This window comes from Ciconia boyciana, chromosome 7 (assembly GCF_034638445.1).
Source record: "Ciconia boyciana chromosome 7, ASM3463844v1, whole genome shotgun sequence".
Classification (NCBI taxonomy): Eukaryota; Metazoa; Chordata; class Aves; order Ciconiiformes; family Ciconiidae; genus Ciconia; species Ciconia boyciana.
In genome coordinates, this window is record NC_132940.1 from 25,265,514 (window position 1) to 25,284,438 (window position 18,925).

The 18,925-nt window shown below is 39.6% G+C and overlaps 1 protein-coding gene across 1 annotated transcript in view; it reads right to left on the minus strand.

Annotated features, from left to right (window-relative positions):
* NR5A2 (nuclear receptor subfamily 5 group A member 2) overlaps nucleotides 1-18,925 on the minus strand; it is an 86,457-nt gene that overhangs the window by 25,934 nt on the left and 41,598 nt on the right. Inside the window, exons 5-6 of the mRNA XM_072867387.1 lie at nucleotides 15,650-15,769; nucleotides 2,216-2,363 (exon numbers count right to left, since the gene is read on the minus strand). Of these exons, the coding sequence (XP_072723488.1) occupies nucleotides 2,216-2,363; nucleotides 15,650-15,769 (268 nt within the window). The remainder of the gene's footprint in view (nucleotides 1-2,215; nucleotides 2,364-15,649; nucleotides 15,770-18,925) is intronic.

Consider the following 18,925-nt stretch of genomic DNA (forward strand, 5'->3'; position numbering starts at 1 on the left):
AAAAACCTGACTCACTTTTAGGATGTGAGGTGTCTTATTAACTTCAGCCAGACAATTAATTCATACTTTTGGGCACAAACTTAAGTATCTAGCCAGAAAGGGTATCTATGTTTTTCATTTCAGTTTTGTCATCATTCTCATTAAATATTTGCCTCAGTCCTGTGGGTCAAGTGGTAACATCTTTACATTTTACTCTTTGCAGAATAACATCTAGCTTTGACTATTAGCAAATTGAATTATGCAGTATGCTAAATAATGAACTAATCGGTTTCAAAGGTGTTGAACTTTCCTTAGCTACATCACTTTTATATGTAAGTGATGTGACTACAAGGCTCCTATTAGCAGCAGAATTAGCTATTTTTATAGTAGCATAAATGAGAGAAAAACTGGATAACCTGCCTCGGTACAAGCTTGCAAGGTATTCCTGCCCAACAGCTTCAGAAGTTGAGCACGCTACCTGGCACAATTAGAAGAGCTAAAGATGTAAGAAAGATTCTTAAATCAATGCAAAGTACTTGAAGAGGTGATGAAAGTGATCAAACAAAAAGGCCACCTAAATGTGAGAATTTTCCAAAGGCACTTTGCTTATTCAGCTGATTTAAAATATCACTGAACTGAGATGAATTCTCTAAACATTCAATCAGAGGAAAGCTACAGGCTCTTTAGACGTTTCTGTGCCACTGTCTAATGACTGAAGAACCTGCTTATTAGGAATTAGGAAATCTGAATTCTTGTTATTCATTAGATTAATTCATAAAACATAATTTCTGCAACAGGTGGCTTCCTTTTTCTTCTCTGAATCTAAGACGTGGAAAGTGACGAAGCCCTGATTACAAAATGTTAATAGTTACCAGGTAAATCTATCATCTCTTCCTAGGATTCAGAATGTACAAACTTCATAACAGTCGATTCTGTTAGCATCATTCTAATTTTTAAAATAATTATTTTTTTTCCTACATATTCTGTGTCCTATACCTCTGAAGTATTGATCTTTTATGCTCCCTGTATTTAGAGAGTTTCATCTAAAATTTTCCAAAGCAGGTTCAAATTCTATAAACACCACATGCAGGGACATATTTAAGACAGCAATTGACGCTTTACAGTGTAACCAAAACTGTTCCTTTTAGTCTGATTGCAATTGCATTATAATAATTTATTTGTAGAATTTTATTCCTTTACAAAAGATTTTTTTTAAAACTGTAAATTAAAGAAAAACATTGCTAAATGTCACCACTGCTGATATTTCTTTCATTGTTGTGCTTGGCTCAACCGTTCACTCTCTTTGTAGACAAAATACCTTTTGAGTAAACCGGGAGTTTTGGCTATGGAAGTATGGCTGGATCTGACCTTATTTATGTTTTTAAGTCTCTCCTTTCAACTGTCTGCCAGTAAATAAAAGTTCACTTGGCTAAAGTTTATTTAGACCAGCTTTATTAAGTCAACAAAGTGCAAACCTGAAAAATCTGTTCCTATGAAGTCAATAGGAATCCATCTCCATTTTTTTTATTCCTGGCACTGGTGATTTTTCTTGACTGATTCATTGGAGGGCACTGATTTAACTAATTTGTCTTGTGTAGATATCTTTCCCATTCTATGTCCTCTCCACCAGTACAAAACAATCTTCCCTTTAAAGGTTATTTCCTAGCCAGATCTGTCATAAAGCTATTATAATTAATTTGCACTTTAAGAGTTCCTTTCACTTTTTAAAAACTATGAGATACATTCCTGATTTATGGATTACGATGTGACAACCATCATATGCAAAGAAGATTGTTTATACTTACCACAGATGCCTTTGAAAAAGAGGGATATTTCAATCATATCCCCACTCCATCTGTTTTACATAACTATATTCAATAATATAGAAAAACATGGTAATCTGTGTTTTCCACTGTTCTCTAGAATTTCTAATAGAATTTTATCCTTGTTCTGGAATATTCAGAAATCACATACAGAAATACAGAGAACTTGTAATACTCTCTTAAATTCCATGGGTTTTAGGAGTAATTTCCATAGAAACCCACTTTTAATCCTTCTACATAATTTTCCTGCAAGTGATAATTAAAAAATAGTTCTCAGATTACTGTGAACCTCATTAAATATATTTCAAAATCATGTTTTTCAGGAAAACATTAAGAAAAGCAAAATATTTCAATGTTTTCAGAAAAAAATAATAACACTATTAAGTAAGGTATGAAAAGTAGAGTGTACCTACCTAAACTAAACAGCACCAGGAATTTGAGACATACAAATTCTCGTAGATCAAACTGCAGGGAACGAAGCTTTGCTACTAGTTCTTGTGCATGGCTCATAAGACTGTTGAGGGTGGCTCCAGCTTGCGATGCTATTACGGAATAATCCACCTGTAAAAGAGAATTGTATTTCTGTCTGGTTGTCACGCCTGCAGAACCACTTTAGGACATTTCAAGCAATCACATACAACCGTGATACTCCTGGATAAAAGAATCACTCTCAATTTAATGAAGTTATCAAGTCAAGATGATTTTATTTATAAACCTATTTTAGGACAACAGTATATATTGAAAATATTATTAAACTATATATCTTAATGGTATGTCACATCAGTGTGAATGCTGGTTTGTCTGTATTAGCTTTTTTTAGAAGCTTTATATATGACAACTGCTTATGACACTGGTAGCTGTCCCCATATCAGTTTGTTTTATTCATTTGGTGTCTCTTGTTCTCATTGTAATTGTATGATCCTGTGAAGAAAGACTGATGAAGTGAGCTTTGTGCCTACACTGCATGTATTAGTCCAGAGGAACATAATGGTATTCACGGGAAGCAGTCTAGTGTCCATAACTTGGCCAGAAACCTCTATTCAAGCCCAGAAATGTCGGTGTATTCCCACAGGAAACAGAGGTATTGTGCGGGCGGTTTCTGTTCTCCTTAGCTACACAAACCTCTGGTATTTGTTGGAGTTGGTTCCAATGGACTTGTTCTGGTGAGTCCTCCCCTGCTAGTGAAGGAGGAGCAGGCAGGTGCCTGACAAAGGCCAGCTGCACTTGCATTGTCCCGGCAGCAACCGCAGGGCATGCAATTACTTTCTCTGGGGCATAGAAAAAAGCAGGACTGCCCTGGGGGTCTGCTGCCCTTGTCGTGATGCCCATTTGTTTTTGGGGGAGGCTGACCTGTCTATGAGCTTTCCTAAGTAACGCTTGTATATAGAGATCCAACAGAAAGCTGGAATTAATACACCATGTTAAAAAAGGTAATATGCACAAGCAAAGTATACTTAAAGCCTGTCATAGCTGACACATCCCTGGGCGATCCTTGAATCTCGAGCAACCTCCCCACTGCTCACATGCTGAAACTTTTCTGGCTAATGCCAGTCCCGTTAAGGGGACGTTTCCATGCAGATGGCCGTACCAGCCTCTGCCACTCTGAAGATGTGCACGCTTTTTCATGGGATGGTGACCGGTGGAGGACTGCTCGGGTACCGCGGCCTACGGGAACGCCGTGATGTGAAGGTGAGGCGCAGGGGCTGGGGCCGGGGTGAGCTGGCTCCGAGAGAGGGCTGGCGGCTGTGAGGCTGGGCAGCTCCAGTGCAGCGACAGCAGCATAGAGCAGGGTGTAGCTGGTGTGTCGGGAACCGGGGTGATGTGAGCAACTGCTTCCGCTGAAATGCCTTCAGCTCAGCCCTGTTTTCATCAGAGTGTTACATATCCCCTACAAGTGCCACTGTCCCATGAAAATGGCCAGGTGTGTTGCTTGCTCCTGTGTTGAACTGCTCCTGGCCAACTGGTTGAGATCTAAACGGGTTATTGATGCATTTTAAAAAATTATTTTCTTGCCTGGCCGCTCTAATATTAAAAACACCTTTTAGGAGCCTCCATAACAACAGGGAAATTACTAACCATACTTCATGTAAGCACATGTAAGTGAAGTCTGGCTCTAAACTAAGACTAAGCACAGTGGTAAGTGCATACTTTGGGTTAATGATGTGTTTAAAGGTATCGGTGCTCTAATCCCACCTTTAAGGTCTCCCATAATAAAGTAGTTAATAAAGAACAGCCAGGTATCATCAGAGGAAACAGACCGATACTGCAAAATTTTGTTTGTCCAGGCACTGATCCCTTAAAATCTGGGGGTTTTTTAATAACTGTTAAGGAACATGTATTTTGAAATATGTGGGGTTTTTTTTTATTTTAAAACTATCAAATTGATTTTCCTCAAGTATAAACAGCAGTACAGCAAGAAAAAACCTGAAAGACTTTAAACCTGACAAAATTTCAGCCAGGAAAGATAGATAGATGATCGAAAGGAACTAAAAATGACTTCTCCTAGTGATGACCTTAATATAATCAATAGGTTACTGACTTTTAATAAGACATTTTATTTCTATGTACTCTTAGTGCTCCCAAGACATTGATTGAAGGCAACTGTACAAGAAAAATGAAGTTACACTTTTTGTATGGATGTTAAGAATAACACTGCTCCAACTCTGTAAAGCATTTAAAGTTGTGCTTATGTTTCAATTAAGTCAATGGATTATGCTTAAGTATCCTGTGAGGTAGGTTTTATTGCTCTCTTTTACACCTGGGAGAACTGAAGTAGTGACATTAAATCACTTACTCAGGGCCAAAGAAATCTGTGAAAAAACTAGAATCTAGTCTTTGGAAATCCCAGCCAAACCATCTTTCATAAACTAGTTTCTAGTTCATCTGTTATTTCTCTCTCTCTATATATATATACACACATGTATATTTCTTTATATATAAGTATATATACTTATATAAATAATAATAATAGTAAAGTAACATACCTCAAATACTTTTTACTCAAAGAGCAGGTTAATATAGTGACATGATACAATTACTTCATATTGAGAAACTGGTCACATATAACTATCAACTTTCACAACTTAATTTCCCTTTTGTAATTGTCAAGGGGGGAAAAAAGCTCAAAATCCCTCACTGAGGTTCCAGTTAGTGGGGGAAATATGCTATTCACTTCATAATAAGAAGTTAAGATGTCTGGATGTCAAGAATATCAGTGGCCTTAGTGCAGCGATTATGCCATAATGGAAAAACCCAGTAGATGCCTGGATCTCCCACCATCCCTCTACTGGAGAGCTCTCAGGCAACCTACTACTCTTTCAGGTGCATTTAATATTTGCAGCACCAGCAAATTTGTCTGGGAGGCAAGTCCTCATCTGCCACTCACCAAGAGCAGGCTGTATTAAATTTTTATATTTATTGACATTTCATTACCATAATTGACTGCAGTTGGTTCTCTAGTAGAAGGCACAGGGCTGCCTCCTAAGCAGGAGAATTGGTCCCTTGAGTAGGATTTGCAATTAAAAACAACGCAGAATGGATTTTTTTTATTGTGTAAATATGATGAGTTGAATTTTCAGCTTTAACTAGAGAATACTGGGTGTGCAGAAGGCTTTTTTCAAGAGTGAGCAAAATTATGAGTCAGTGGGAAGACGACCCCCAAAGGTGTCAATCAGTTTATACAAAATCAACTGTGCATGAAAAAGCCTCCGTTAATGTCTATTCTGAAAAAGTGGTCACATTAAAGAGTATGCTGTCCTGCTTGCTTGGTCCAGTATGCAGAAATTTATACTAAAAGGTGTATTAATTCTTCTACCTTCCAATTCATGCTTAAAAATGCTTTTAAAAGACAAAGATTAAAACAGCCTGGACCTTGAGCAAAATGCTTAATTGCATATGGAAGTCTTCGCATTTACTTTATATTGTACCATTAGTTTCATTTGGTAAAATCAAATCCACAACTGAAATAAATTATTCTTGCTTCCCAATTAGTAGTATTCCATTTCACAGTTGATTTTGACATTGAAGCTGGTATGTTGACTGGCATTTTTGAGAACAGAAGCTTTGGTGAAGCTTCCACATTACCTAATTCAGAAGTAAAATGTTGGGCATAAAGTTACAGCTGCATGACAAATGGAGGTGTGAACTCCTTGTGTACCGGTACACAGTGCTATCTTGCATGATGAATATAGTAATGATGAAAAAGTAATGATAGAGGCTTAACTGGGTTAGCTTGGTACCAAAGCAATGCAGGCAGAACAGCACTGAATAATTTATTAGAGTCCTGCCTGTTCTTGCCATTCCGGTGCTTAAACTGGCATGTTTAAGGTTAGTATGGACATTGCTATGCATGCTACGCTGCAGGCTGTGCTGTAGTATACCATATGCTAACTGAAGTGCCTAAATCTATAATTAGATACTTAAAACCTCTGCTCTGCTGCCACCTAACTTTGTGCTTAAAGTCCTCACAGCTCCATCTTCCACCAGCCCTTTGGGTGCCAAACTTCCACCAGCCCTTTGGGTAGTCTAGGCATGGCCGGGACTACCCATGTCATGACAGTGGTAACTGTGTGTCCAGCTCACGCTGCAGCTCTTTTTAGATCTATGGACTACGTGGCTTTCATCCGCCTAAGGCAGCAAAAATACCAAAGGTGGGATTTGGTAGCAGGCCAGTGGCTGGAGCGACCAAGATGTGGGAAATCTGGGGTCAAATCTCCGGTCCAAAGAGTGCATGAAATAAGTAAGGCTATAGCCTGGCAATTGGGGCATCTTTCTGAAAGTGAGAAATATCAAGTTTCTTCAGGTAAATCTGGCACACCTTGTGGATATCTTCTGATCAGGAGTATTGGGCAGAAAGCAGGGGACCTTTGGCTTGGTTTGGAGAGGAAGGATGTGCTTAGTGCTTAACTCTAGGAGGGAACTTCCAACTGGGAATCCCAAGTAGAAAAAAGTGCGTAAGTCCCTTGGACAGGCAGCATTCATGTCATACCTCTCTCCTCAGCATTTCTCAAGGCTACCTCTTACAGTTCCCACCGAGTCTGCTGCTGGCCTTCCCTGCTCCCTGTGCTGCAGTGGTAAGGTCTGGGCGGATGAGGCTGCAGGCTCTGCGAGAGGGCAGGGCAGTACAGAAGCACTAGCAGCAAAGGAAAAGAAATAAAAAAGCTGATAGCATTGGTAAGAGGGTCATAACTTAAATGGGACTGCAGAAAGACACAGCAATACTGTGTATTTTTTCTAAATCCTTTTCCTGATACAGTTGAGAGCGACTTAAAAGTCCAAATCCCTTTCATGTCAGTGAAAGCGGTTTAGGCCAGTGCTGAATGTTTATGAAAATTCTACTTTAAAACAATACATCACAGTAAAGTACTTGGAGTTCAGCAGCATTTACGTATTCAGCTATCTAATAATTTCTCAACTGATAAACAGAGAGGTGAGAGAGATGGAAGTGACTAATTCTGCAGGTTTTTCCTCACATGAAGGTCTCGTTTAACACAGTGAGATATTGTTTGAGGCAGAACAAAAGACAAACATTTTTTACAATACGAAACTATACCCTGGGCTAAATAAATGCTGAGGCTGAAGGCCAGAAATGCAGGGAGCACTTGTGCTTTTTTGTTTTGCAAATGATTTATCATGGTAATGAATGATTCTTGAAGCCAAATCCCTGGTTTCACTGGGCTCAGGCGGAAACTTTCTGGTGAAGTCAGGTGGTGGCCTCTGGTATTGACTCCTCTCTGTGCCCACAAAATGGAGCCTAACATTTAATGGTGGAATCAGGTTCCTTCCTTCTTCTAAAATTAAATTGTGTTTGATTTGTAGGATCTGGCAGTGGGGTCATACGGCATGTGGAAATGCTGTGTGGAACTGTACCATCCATTTTCAATGCTTCAGCGAGCTTGCAACAGTCTCCAGAATACAGGATTAGAGTGATTTTACTTGTTGATGGCTGTTACCAGGTACTGAATGACATTCCTTTCAGCCAGAACTGGAATTGTGCAAGTAAGGAATAAAGCCCCTGCCGTGGCTGTATACAGTACCTGTATAATGAACAAATGTTCTAGCAGACGAAGGTAGCTCAAGTTAGTGAAAGATTGATTTCATGTTTAATGTAATAAATTAGGTCACTGTGTGTTTGGGGCACAAAGGCAAAGGAGGCAGTGGGTGCCTGGGTGCAGCAAAGGGACCACCCCGCTCCTCCAGCTCTGCTCTGTGCAACCCTGGCCAGCACAGCTGGCTGCCGCTGACGGGGGGCTGCTCCCCCACCGCTCCCTCCTCAGTTGCAAACTGCCCAGACAGCCTGGGGAGCGGCCCGCAGTGGTCTGCCCTGGCTTTTGAGGTCCCGACCCTGCTGAGAGCCTGGGAGCTGGCTATGCGGGTGGGTGAGCCTTTCTCTCAGAGGGATGCATTCAGCACAGTATATAGCAAGCATGTTAATTTCCTATCACAACCATAATTACTCTTCCACTCTATCCTGAAATATATATTTCAGTGGCAGCTACGGTGCTTATTAAACTCATTTTGAGCTTTTCATATAATTAATACTTTCATTAAAAACATTTAAAGCAGTATTTGTGTTACGTTTCTAAGCAAATGAACATGGCAAAACACTTTGAAGAGGCACCTATATACAAAAATTGAGGAGGACTCAGCACAGACAAAACCAGCAGATATGCTTATATCAGGTTTGGATATATTAATTAAAATTGTGATGACTTATACAGCATAAGATGCTTGTCATTTTAACATGATACACAATAATAGAAGATAATGAATTAAGTTGCCAGTGGACCTTTCCCCTAGGATGATGTTATTGTGCTTGCTAATTAGCTCTAATATGCAAATAGTAACACTCCAAAGTACTGCGTTTACTTTGTCTAACTCAGTTTCAGAAAAACTAGTACATTGAGACTGGAAAAATTCTATACCCTGTAGTTGATCGTATATAGATTTATTTATAGTAGACATATTTACGTTATAAAACACATAATAATAGAAGTATTGTTAAGTTTCATGCAGATAGCTATTTTAATCAGTACCATTACGTTTTCTACTCTAGTAATGTGACTATTGGGTTCTTCAAATTATTAGTATGAAGACATTAAAGTAATGTGCAGAACATAGCTAACCTAGAGTACAAGAGAATCCACTTCTTTAGCAAAGTGCTGCAATGCACTTTGTGTTTTTTATATAGAGATGAGGTGATATGGAATCACTGCTGAATTTGAATATCCATAGACTTCATTGGAAGACAGACCATCACTGAAAATTTTCTGTGAATGTTTAGATAACATCACAAGGGCTGTGCTAACTCAGACTGTTTCTTCAGGAGCTTTTAACTATGTAAGTTCATTTCCCCTTATTACCCTCTTATCTTACACAAATTTCTACTCTACTATTTTAAATCCTTTCCCACCAATGGAAGACTGGATGTGCTCACTTTAAATCCCATCAGTATCACTACTCCAACAGGCAGCTGGGACAGACTGACGTGGTGCTTTCTGCTTTGAGTTGGGTCTCTGAACAACTTGTCTCTCATGTTGGGCAAGCTTAAAATCAAATATGGGACTTTATGTGAATTTATATGGAGAAATTAGTTCACTAGTATGGGACTTGTATGGAGGACTAGCAGCCTTGAAGAAATGCTGCCAGACTCCAGGCAAATAGCTTTTGTTCTCTTTATGGGAGCAATGTGTACAGAATACAAAAGAAATGTGTTTCCTATAAACACAACAGAGTTAGCATGTGGGAAATGGAACAGTTCTGGCGTGCAAGGATTCACGTTGGGTGCCCTTTCCATGACTTTTTACTGGAACTGGAATTTTAGACTTAAAACCATAGTGCTATGGTGGTTTCATGGCAACATAGCAAAGCAAATGTAAATTGGGATCAGTTTGTTCACAGGTGTGGCCATAGCTACTTGGAAGGCTCAAAATGTTTAATGAATATTTGGACAAAACTGAATTTGGCACTTCATGATTATAACTGAATTTTGATGTGTTTTACCTAGTTTAACCGAGAACATCTAGTTCAGCCCCAAAAAGCAGCTAGCATAATATCTTCATAAGGCATGAGGCACTTTTAACAACTAGCACAACCTTGTTTTCTTTTCCTTTAGGCAGAAAGCACTAGAGTCAGGAACTGTGCAAGCCTGGATACAAGAGAACAAATACTACACTGAACAGCAAAATAATGATTGCTTGACCTCATTTGTATCCACCTTGAATCAAATCCTGTGTTTGTTTGCCTATGTAAGGACTTCTAGATTTAGCCCCCAAATGCCAATACCTCTTTTCTGCCAGCTACAACTATGAAGCCTCACTGACTGCAATCACAAATCTAATGGGAAAAAAATATGTATATATATAAAATAAAAATGACTAATTTCCAAGAACACAAGAAGTAATAGCTTTCTACTAGATAGCCATTAGCTTTCTATACCTATGACTAGTGTATATATTTTTAGTAATTTCTTAGCATGAACAAAACAGTCTATCTCCTTATCTACTTTTTTTGCCAGCTCCTTTCTCTTGTCCTTCAAAGACACTCCTTCGTCTAGCACTCTTGTAACTTTTTGTACAACAGTGATACTTCTGCAAGGGTGATCTTTCTTTGTGATAGAGTCACCTGTAGCCCACAGTTCGAAAGTTCTGCTGCCTCTTGAGAACCTTTTCAGTGGCAACGTGATCCTTCCTTGAACTTGCAAGTCTGTTCCCTAGACAAACAGATTCTCCAAAGGTCTCAGCAAATACAGCTACACTGGGATAGTAGAAGCCTTCTTTGCAAGCAGGTGAGTCTAACAGAGCTTACATTGCCACAGAAAATTCCCCAGGCCACACATCACCACCTTTCAATAAGGTACAGCTGAAAGATCCACAAAGTATCCCACCTAGGGAGAGGTTCAAGCCACAAAATTCTGATCTAAATTGAAGTTAAATTTTGATTTGCTTCAAAACACAACACTGTCAAGATCTTGGTTATCTCTCATGCTCTTCTCTGGTGCTATGCTTTAGAATACAAATCCAGGTGGAAAGATGTATTTATGTGGTGACTTTAACTAAATCTGTAGTTTCAACAATCTCAAAAAAATCTGAGATTTAGGCACGTTTTTGGACAACATTTTTAATCTGAAAGGCTTTGACCAAACTCAGCAGAGGGAAGATTTGGCAACAGTGAGTAGAGTGTAGGTATGAACAAAATGAGCAGCTTGCGTCTGGGCAGCCAAGGCTACAATTCATGTGTTGTGTGTTGACTGCTGCATGAAAATGCATGAACAATGACATTCTGTACAGAGCTTTAGTAGATACCCTGGGTGTGCTGGATCTTGGAAGCTGGCAGTGTATTACTGGTGTAGGAGATACAAAAGGAAAGTGCTCAAGTTGGAGGAATTAAAGTTCTATAATTAGAAATGGTCTGGTAAAATTACATGCCGCATGGCAAGCCTACGAAACTTGGTGTGTGGAGAGCATATTGGCAATGATTTACAATTAACCACCACATTGCAAATCACTCCTTAGCTGTTTTCTATTATGAAATTTGGAGAGTTGTAAAATGCATTTGTGCTACTTTATTTCCTTTTGAAATGGTAATTGCTACTGCTGAGGGGCAGTACTTAGTGCAGAAAATGAAGTGTGCAGCATAGGGAGGAACTTGTTTCTGAGGAACTGCTGAGGAATTGTAATGATCTGAAAAAAGTGCTTTCTTGAAACACATACACACAAAAGAGCTTCATTTATGAAACTCCAAATAAATAACAAAATAAAATAAAACACAGTCTTTTTTTGTGCGAGGGACAATGCTTACTACTTTGTTGCTGACTGCACTTTTTCCCCATCAAAGTGAGCACAGTGGATTGACACTGGGTAAAACTCATAAGCCAATGGCTTGAGGGAAATGCAGATGTATGGAAATGTGATAGGAATGCCCTAAGGTAATGGGTTTTGAGCCAATGCGTTTGAAAATTATTGAGTGTGCTTCTAACTACTATCCCATTTTAGACACCTAGTATAGAACTGACAGTGGTATGGCCCTGGGGAGCTGGATGAAGTTTGACTTTTGTGTCTGAGGAAGAGAGGCCATGCAGCCCAAGTGGAGAAAGCAGGTATGTTGTAATTAAGTGGTGATAAGTTCCCCCCTTACAGCTTCCTCCTTGATTGTGATTGTAAAAAGGACTGTGTTTATGAGTAGCTTTTATGGAGGGATATATTAAGGAAAGCAAGGAGTGAGGCTTCTGAGGTCTTAAATTTGCTAACTTGTGACAATAATCATGATCTCTCAGGCAATAAAGTAGGCTACCTAGCTCAGGTCCTCAGTTTAAAGTTAATATCTTTGAAAGCCAGATGATTGACTGTAATTTTGCTCATAGTGCTTTGCTGGTAGCAGTAAATAAAAATATCTACAGCACTTTTCATCAGAAGTGTCAGAGTGCTTTCCACACCTTAATCAATTAATTTTTATGAGATGGTGGCATGGTTATTTCCCTTTCTCTACTGGAGGAACTGAAAGGATCAGGGCACCAACCAGAAAGGGTGCAGCATTTAGTGCAATAGCAAAGACTCATAATGCCTGGGTCTGGAAGTGTGGCTTTCCAGAATTATTTTACAGTTAATACAGAGGAGACAGACACAGTCATAATTGTCCTTTCATAAATACATTTGAACTGGCATTGTGTCTTAGAATGACAACAGACTGGGTTGATGCTGCCAAGATGGTCCGTCTTGACACTTAGGAAAAGAAGCAGTTGTATTGGATCAGCTTAGCTAAACAACTAACTCACAACTGAGCTACAATGCAAAAAGGCAGTATACAGCAGCTGAAGCCAGGAATGGCTCGGAACAAGTAATTTGGAAGCACTGGCCAGGCAGGTAGGGATGACGCTAAAAAAGCCAGTGTTCAGCTAGAGCTGAGACTTGCAAGGGATGTCAAATTGCTCGTTAGGGGATGAACAAGGGAAATGTGGGACTGCTGCTGGATTCAGCTGGTGATTTAGTGGCAGCAAACGCAGACCAGGCTGAGGTTACTCAGTGCTGCCTTTGCCTCAGTCTTTACTAACAAGGTCTTCCAGGCTCTGTGCTTTGTAGCAGGGCTCAAGGAGGAGGAGAGTGACCAGCATTGGGTATAAGTCGAACAAAAAGAAATTTAGACCAGAACTAAGGAAAAACTTTCTCCCCATGAAGATGATCAGGCCGTGGTGCTGGCTGCGCAGGGATGTTGTGCAGTTTCCATCCTTGGGGGCCTTCAAAGCCCAACTGGACAAAGCCCTGAGAAACCTGGTTTGAGCATGGTGTTGGACTAGAGACTCCTTAAAATCCCTTCCAGCCTGGATTATTCTATGATTTTAAGATTTGTGGCTCTGGCAATTCTAGATATTTTAAACCTTCTGCTTAGCTCACCCAACTTTGTCCATCTAAATAAAAGAGGTTCTTCAATGAATGATTTTCACCCATGAAAGTCATTTAACTAGATGATGTTTTAGAGTAAATGCTTTTGAATGACAAATTGCATACAACTCGCATACTGGCATAGTAGTGGCATTTCTGTAATATCTCAACTACCGGCAGTCTTTCCGTGAGCATGCATGCCACGCACAGCCCAGCGAGAGCAGGCGCAGTCCGTGCAGCTGCGCCCAGTCCTGTGAGCAATCTGGCTTTTAATCTAGGATGACAGTGACCGGAGCTGAATGATAGCAGGACAATACAGTGGCATTACATGTAGATTTCAGACTCTTTCCAGTTTCAAAAACAGCAGCCAGAAACTGCGTGTTTTTTTCAGGTCTGGTGTCTCCCTATTTCTCAAGGAGAATCTGTGGTGCATACATGGGAGTATCTTCTCTAGCCGTTAGCAAGCGTGAAATGGCAAGGACTCCATCCATAAGGAAAGGGACTGACTGTAGCGTTCTTGTTTGGTGTTCTCGTAATATGGCTCCTTGCTCTCCGAGCAGCCCAAGTGTGAAGAGGAATGTACAGATGATGGGAGACTCTGGGGGTGCTTGCACCGAACTTCAAAATGACAACCTTTGGCATAGGAAAGCAACATTGGGTTGAAAGGAGGATGTATTAAACCTATTTGACAAACCTGAGGCAAAACCAGATGCAATCAGTCCAATTTAGCCAGGTTTTAATTTAGTTGGAGACTATAATTCTGCCTGGAAATATACAACTTCCAAAACCAGCTGATGGTTTGGAAGCAGTATATTTAATAAGCATCCTGTTACCTGTTGTCCAACAGTGATGAAATGCTCTGCTTTGCCTTGAGATCATGCACAGTTGGGGGGTTTTTTCAAGAAAAAAGTGGCTAATGAGGTAAGAATTATTACTGTGGAAAAATGGGGACAATGGCTAGGATTTAAGGGTATTTAGATGTCTCTAATGATTTCAGTGGGACTTAGGCACTCAGTACCTCTAAAAACTAGATAATCACATAACAAATGAGACACTAATTTAGCAGTTCTCTCAGAAACAGAAAACTGTCAATATACTTATGGTTTTCTAAACAAAGGAATAAGCAAGCACCCTGTGTGGTAAATAAAATAATTGCTGGTACAATTGTCCATGTTTTGCAGATGATGCAATGGAAAGGGGATCAGTCATTTTCTCAATAGCACCAATATAAACCAAGAGTAATGAAACTAATTTTTGCTCATATAATTAGGGAGTATAACTTTATCTCAGATAGGTTAGTGACTTGCCACAAAGGTGCAGGAGTCAGTTCCACAGCTAGAATTTGAATTTGCCCACTTCTTTTCTTGGACAAGTTGATCATTTCTCCCTTCTGCTGTATACCTTTTAATCATAAATGCAAACAGTTTTTTCTCCTTCTGATTCCTATAAACACTTGTTCTTAGTGTTAAGAAATGGCTACAGTTTTAAAATTATAACTAAAGCTGTAAGCAGATTCCACAACATGCAGACATAAATGATGTATCTTAGAAAAAGGAGCTCTTTCCCATGTGTGTATAAAATGACGCAGTTCAGTTTGCAGCCACTTAAATACCAATGGGCCATCGTTTGTTTTCACTTTGAATCAGGAACATAATGTGCACTTTGCTTCTCTTTGATACTGTGATTTTTCTTCTGTTAAAACCAGAATAAGAAGCTTAGGAATAAGGTTCTTATTTTACTGTCAAGTTCTTTGTGCTTTGGAAAGTATGAGGGAGACAAAACTTTCTATTTCCTTTGGGTTTTCTCACAGTTTTCCTAATATTTGACACATTACTGCTCTTGCATTTTGGGAGCATCTGACACCTGAAGAAAATTAACCCGTGGAAAGCTGTGCAAAAACTGCAGGGTGCATACCCTGAGACAGCTCCTGAAACAATACCTGCATTTATATGGACTGAATAGTTTTCCTGGGATTAGATATCTCAGCTCCCCCGTTTCTCACACATGCGCATACTTCTCTAAAAGCAAGACATTTCTGAGGTAGTAGCTGCAGTTTCTCTAGGTTTCTGACCCAGCTAGTGTTTCTTTTGAGTAAACCACAATTCTGAGGGAAAATAAGCTATAATTGCTTAGACCTAAAGCATCAGGTTTGGGAGTTTTGTTGTTGCTGCTGTCAGAAACCATTTTAGCCCCAAGGAAATACAACTTCTCGAGAAACACTTCTCATCTGCTATTTTTCAATCACTGAAGTATACAAGTATATTTGAAAAGCAAAGTGCTTATGATTATATCTGCTTTTATAAGTTTAACTGTAATCAGCAGACTAGGAACAGAGTGCACAAGTCATTTTATCTACATTATTTGTGGAGAATCTCTGAGAACACAGGAGTGCTTCTGACCTAGTTAAACTCCTGCTATTTTGAAAATGATTATCAAAAAGCCATCAATACTTCTCTGAGCCCATATACTCACTTGTTGCCTGGTAACCAGAAGGATGGAGCCTTCTTTCCCGTGTACCACTTGCCGGTAAATGTGATCTAGAATTAAGAGTTCACTCCAACAGTTCTGAAGCAACTTCATTTGGTCATCAACCTGTAAAGCAAACACGAACATTGGTGGCATCACTCTGGGAGTAAGTCTTACATCACGCTATGGAGTCAGTCCTTCTTCAAGCATCTGGTTAACGTCATGAGAACAGAAATGCTATCAAAAATTATTCATCCACAAAATTGCTATTCTCAGCTGAATAAATAGAGTACTGCTGAAACCCTTATCCATAAAATGTATAGAATATTTACTATTGCTTACATTCTAGGAAAGCAGAACTATGTCATTGTTATGCAAAGTAATAATAATAATGGTGAATTTATGAAATGCTCATGGAAATGGGAGATTATTTTTACTCAAAACAAGAATAGCAGAAATAACACTAATGTGAACTTTCCCATACTCCCGATCCTTGAACCTCAGCTTCTGGAAATAGTATGGAATCTGCAGATTCAAGAACATTATTGCTGCAACAAGCCCACGTCAGAGGTAGGTCCCTTGCAAAGGAAAAAGTGAAGAGAGAGGTAAACACTGCCTCTAAGCAGCTTCAGGTGTCACCGGTAGGGCAAGAAGGGGCTGTGCACAAGGCAGTAGTGAGCAGCGAGACGTATCACTGACTGCATTGGGTAACAGGAGGAACATACTGGCCACTCAGCACAAGCAACCTACATTACGTTTTTGTGCAATGTTATTTGGGATGTACATATTATAGGACAACAAAGCATATCACTAAACTGACTCCTATTGCAACTGGATTGCATTCAGTTTTATTCACTTTAAAGACTGAAGGATAATTAAGACTTCCATGGAAATGGGAGAAAAAAAATCACAAATTAGCAGAAGGCAGATGTCCTGGTTTCAGCTGAGACAGAGTTAATTTTCTTTATAGTGACTGGTATGGGGCTATGTTTTGGATTTGTGCTGAAAACAGTGTTGATAATACAGAGATGTTTGAGTTGTTGCTGCACTAGTCAAGGACTTTTCAGCTTCCCGTGCTCTGCCAGGTGCAGAAGAAGCTGGGAGGGGACACAGCCAGGACAGTTGATCCAAACTGACCAAAGGGCTGTTCCATACCATATGATGTCATGCTCAGTATATAAAGCTGGGGAAGAAGAAGGAAGGGGGGACATCTGGAGTGATGGCGTTTGTCTTCCCAAGTAACCACTACGCGTGATGGAGCCCTGTTTTCCTGGAGATGGCTGAACACCTGCCTGCCCATGGGAAGTAGTGAAGGAATTCCTTGCTTTGCTTTGCTTGCGTGCGCGGCTTTTGCTTTCCCTATTAAACTGTCTTTATCTCAACCCTCGAGTTTTCTTACTTTTGCTCTTCTGATTCTCTCCCCCATCCCACCGGGGGGGAGTGAGCGAGCAGCTGCGTGGTGCTTAGTTGCCAGCTGGGGCTAAACCACGACAGTAGACCATGAATTTAAGTCATGGTAAGCTCCAATATCCTCTGGACCTGTTCTTACTGAACTTACTGATTTCTTCGTAAAATCAAAAAAGTCTTTTACTTCAGACGTGTCCTGAAAGAGTTAAGATATGCATACATTAGCCTTGCTACGATTAAGTGTCTGGTGCAGATGTGGTAATAGTATGTATATAGCTAAAAGGACTCTAAGAACCTGCATAGATAGCAATTGCTGAACAGATTAAAAATGATAGGAATTAGGAGAAGTAAAAAAGAAATTAACAAAGAGAACATTTAAAGTGGAAAAATGCATAGAATTTCTGAGACATCAAACTATTAAAATTGTTTTTCAGGGGTTCTAATTTCAATTGCTTTAGAACTAGATTTGATAATGCACAGGAAACCACATTATAAGGAGCAATCTTGCATGAGCTGAATTAGATAATGCAATAAATGTTCTCAAATTTTATCAGCTGCGACCTAATGAATTTTTGAACTTTCAAGCTTGTTTTCTAGTTGTGTAGAGAAGGAGGTAATGTTTGTTAGTAAAAGATTTTTGTACTGTCACCTGTGAAATTTCCTAGTATTGTCTCCCTCTTTCCAGTCACTTGCCATATAGCTCAGACTTTAACATCTTAAACGTTGAAGTCTCTGTTTGCCTCCTTCATTCATCTTAACTTCCCTTCTCCCCACTCACAGTCTTCTCCCAACTGTTCTTGTCCCAGTTTCTCCCCCTTAGATATCTGTCTCGGATTATTCCCTCTTGCTGGACTGTGCAAGCAAATGAAAGCAGGAGAGAAAGGGAGCAGATTAGCATAAAGCCAGTGGGGAGAGAAGGGCAGAAGAACCTGTGTGCAGCAGATCACGTTCTCCCGCACAGCCGGCACTAGGACCCTCAGTTCTGGCTTTTACCTGCTCCATGACTGCAGCAGGTATCAGAAAACTGCACAACTCACTCCCTCCACTACTGCTTTACCTAGAGGATGATATAATTTTCATGGGGTTTTGTTTTTTTTTAAATTTTATTTTTAGCCCCCTCTTTGCTCTTTAAAAAGCAAACAAAAAACAACAACAACAAAACCAAGGAAAACTATGTCCAAGTATCTATGCCAAACTAATAGCTTAAGGTTGCAAAATCAAGTACTGCAGAATTAGTTAATGCTTTTATTAAGATTGTCTTATTCTTATTTTGTCTTCAATCTGTGTTTGTGTTATAACAGATTTTAATGTGTAGACACAAAAGGGCTGAATTAGTATTGTGCAAACATTCTCAGTTCCGATATTTCAAATGTTTTGCATGCTTTGGCTTTCCAGTATTAAGAATAATCTTTTATCTCACAGTTGCTGTTCTGCCTACAGTCACAGTTAATACATGTATACTCAGATAACCCCTATAAGCTACATATCCATTGGCAACAGAGATGGAGGAAAGAAAGAGGTGTGGCCTCTGTAGATGGATATATTACTAAGTCAAAGTAAAGCTAGTGCTATCACCAACTCAGCCTTGCTCCGTCCCTATGCTGTCTGTGCCCATGATAATTCATTTCTGTTCAGATCACAGAGCAAGGCTGATTCTGTATTAAACATCTCTTCTTCTGCCCACAACATGTATTTGACTACAAAACCATTTCAACCAAGTGACTTGTTAGCTCAAGAGAGGACAGTAAATTACCGTATTGATACACTCCCTACCAAAACATGGGCCGGGTTTCAAGTAAGGCATTATTTGAAGGAAATGTTTGAAATTTACAGATTCTAGTACTCTTGCTTTTTATGTGAAACTGTTCTGTGATC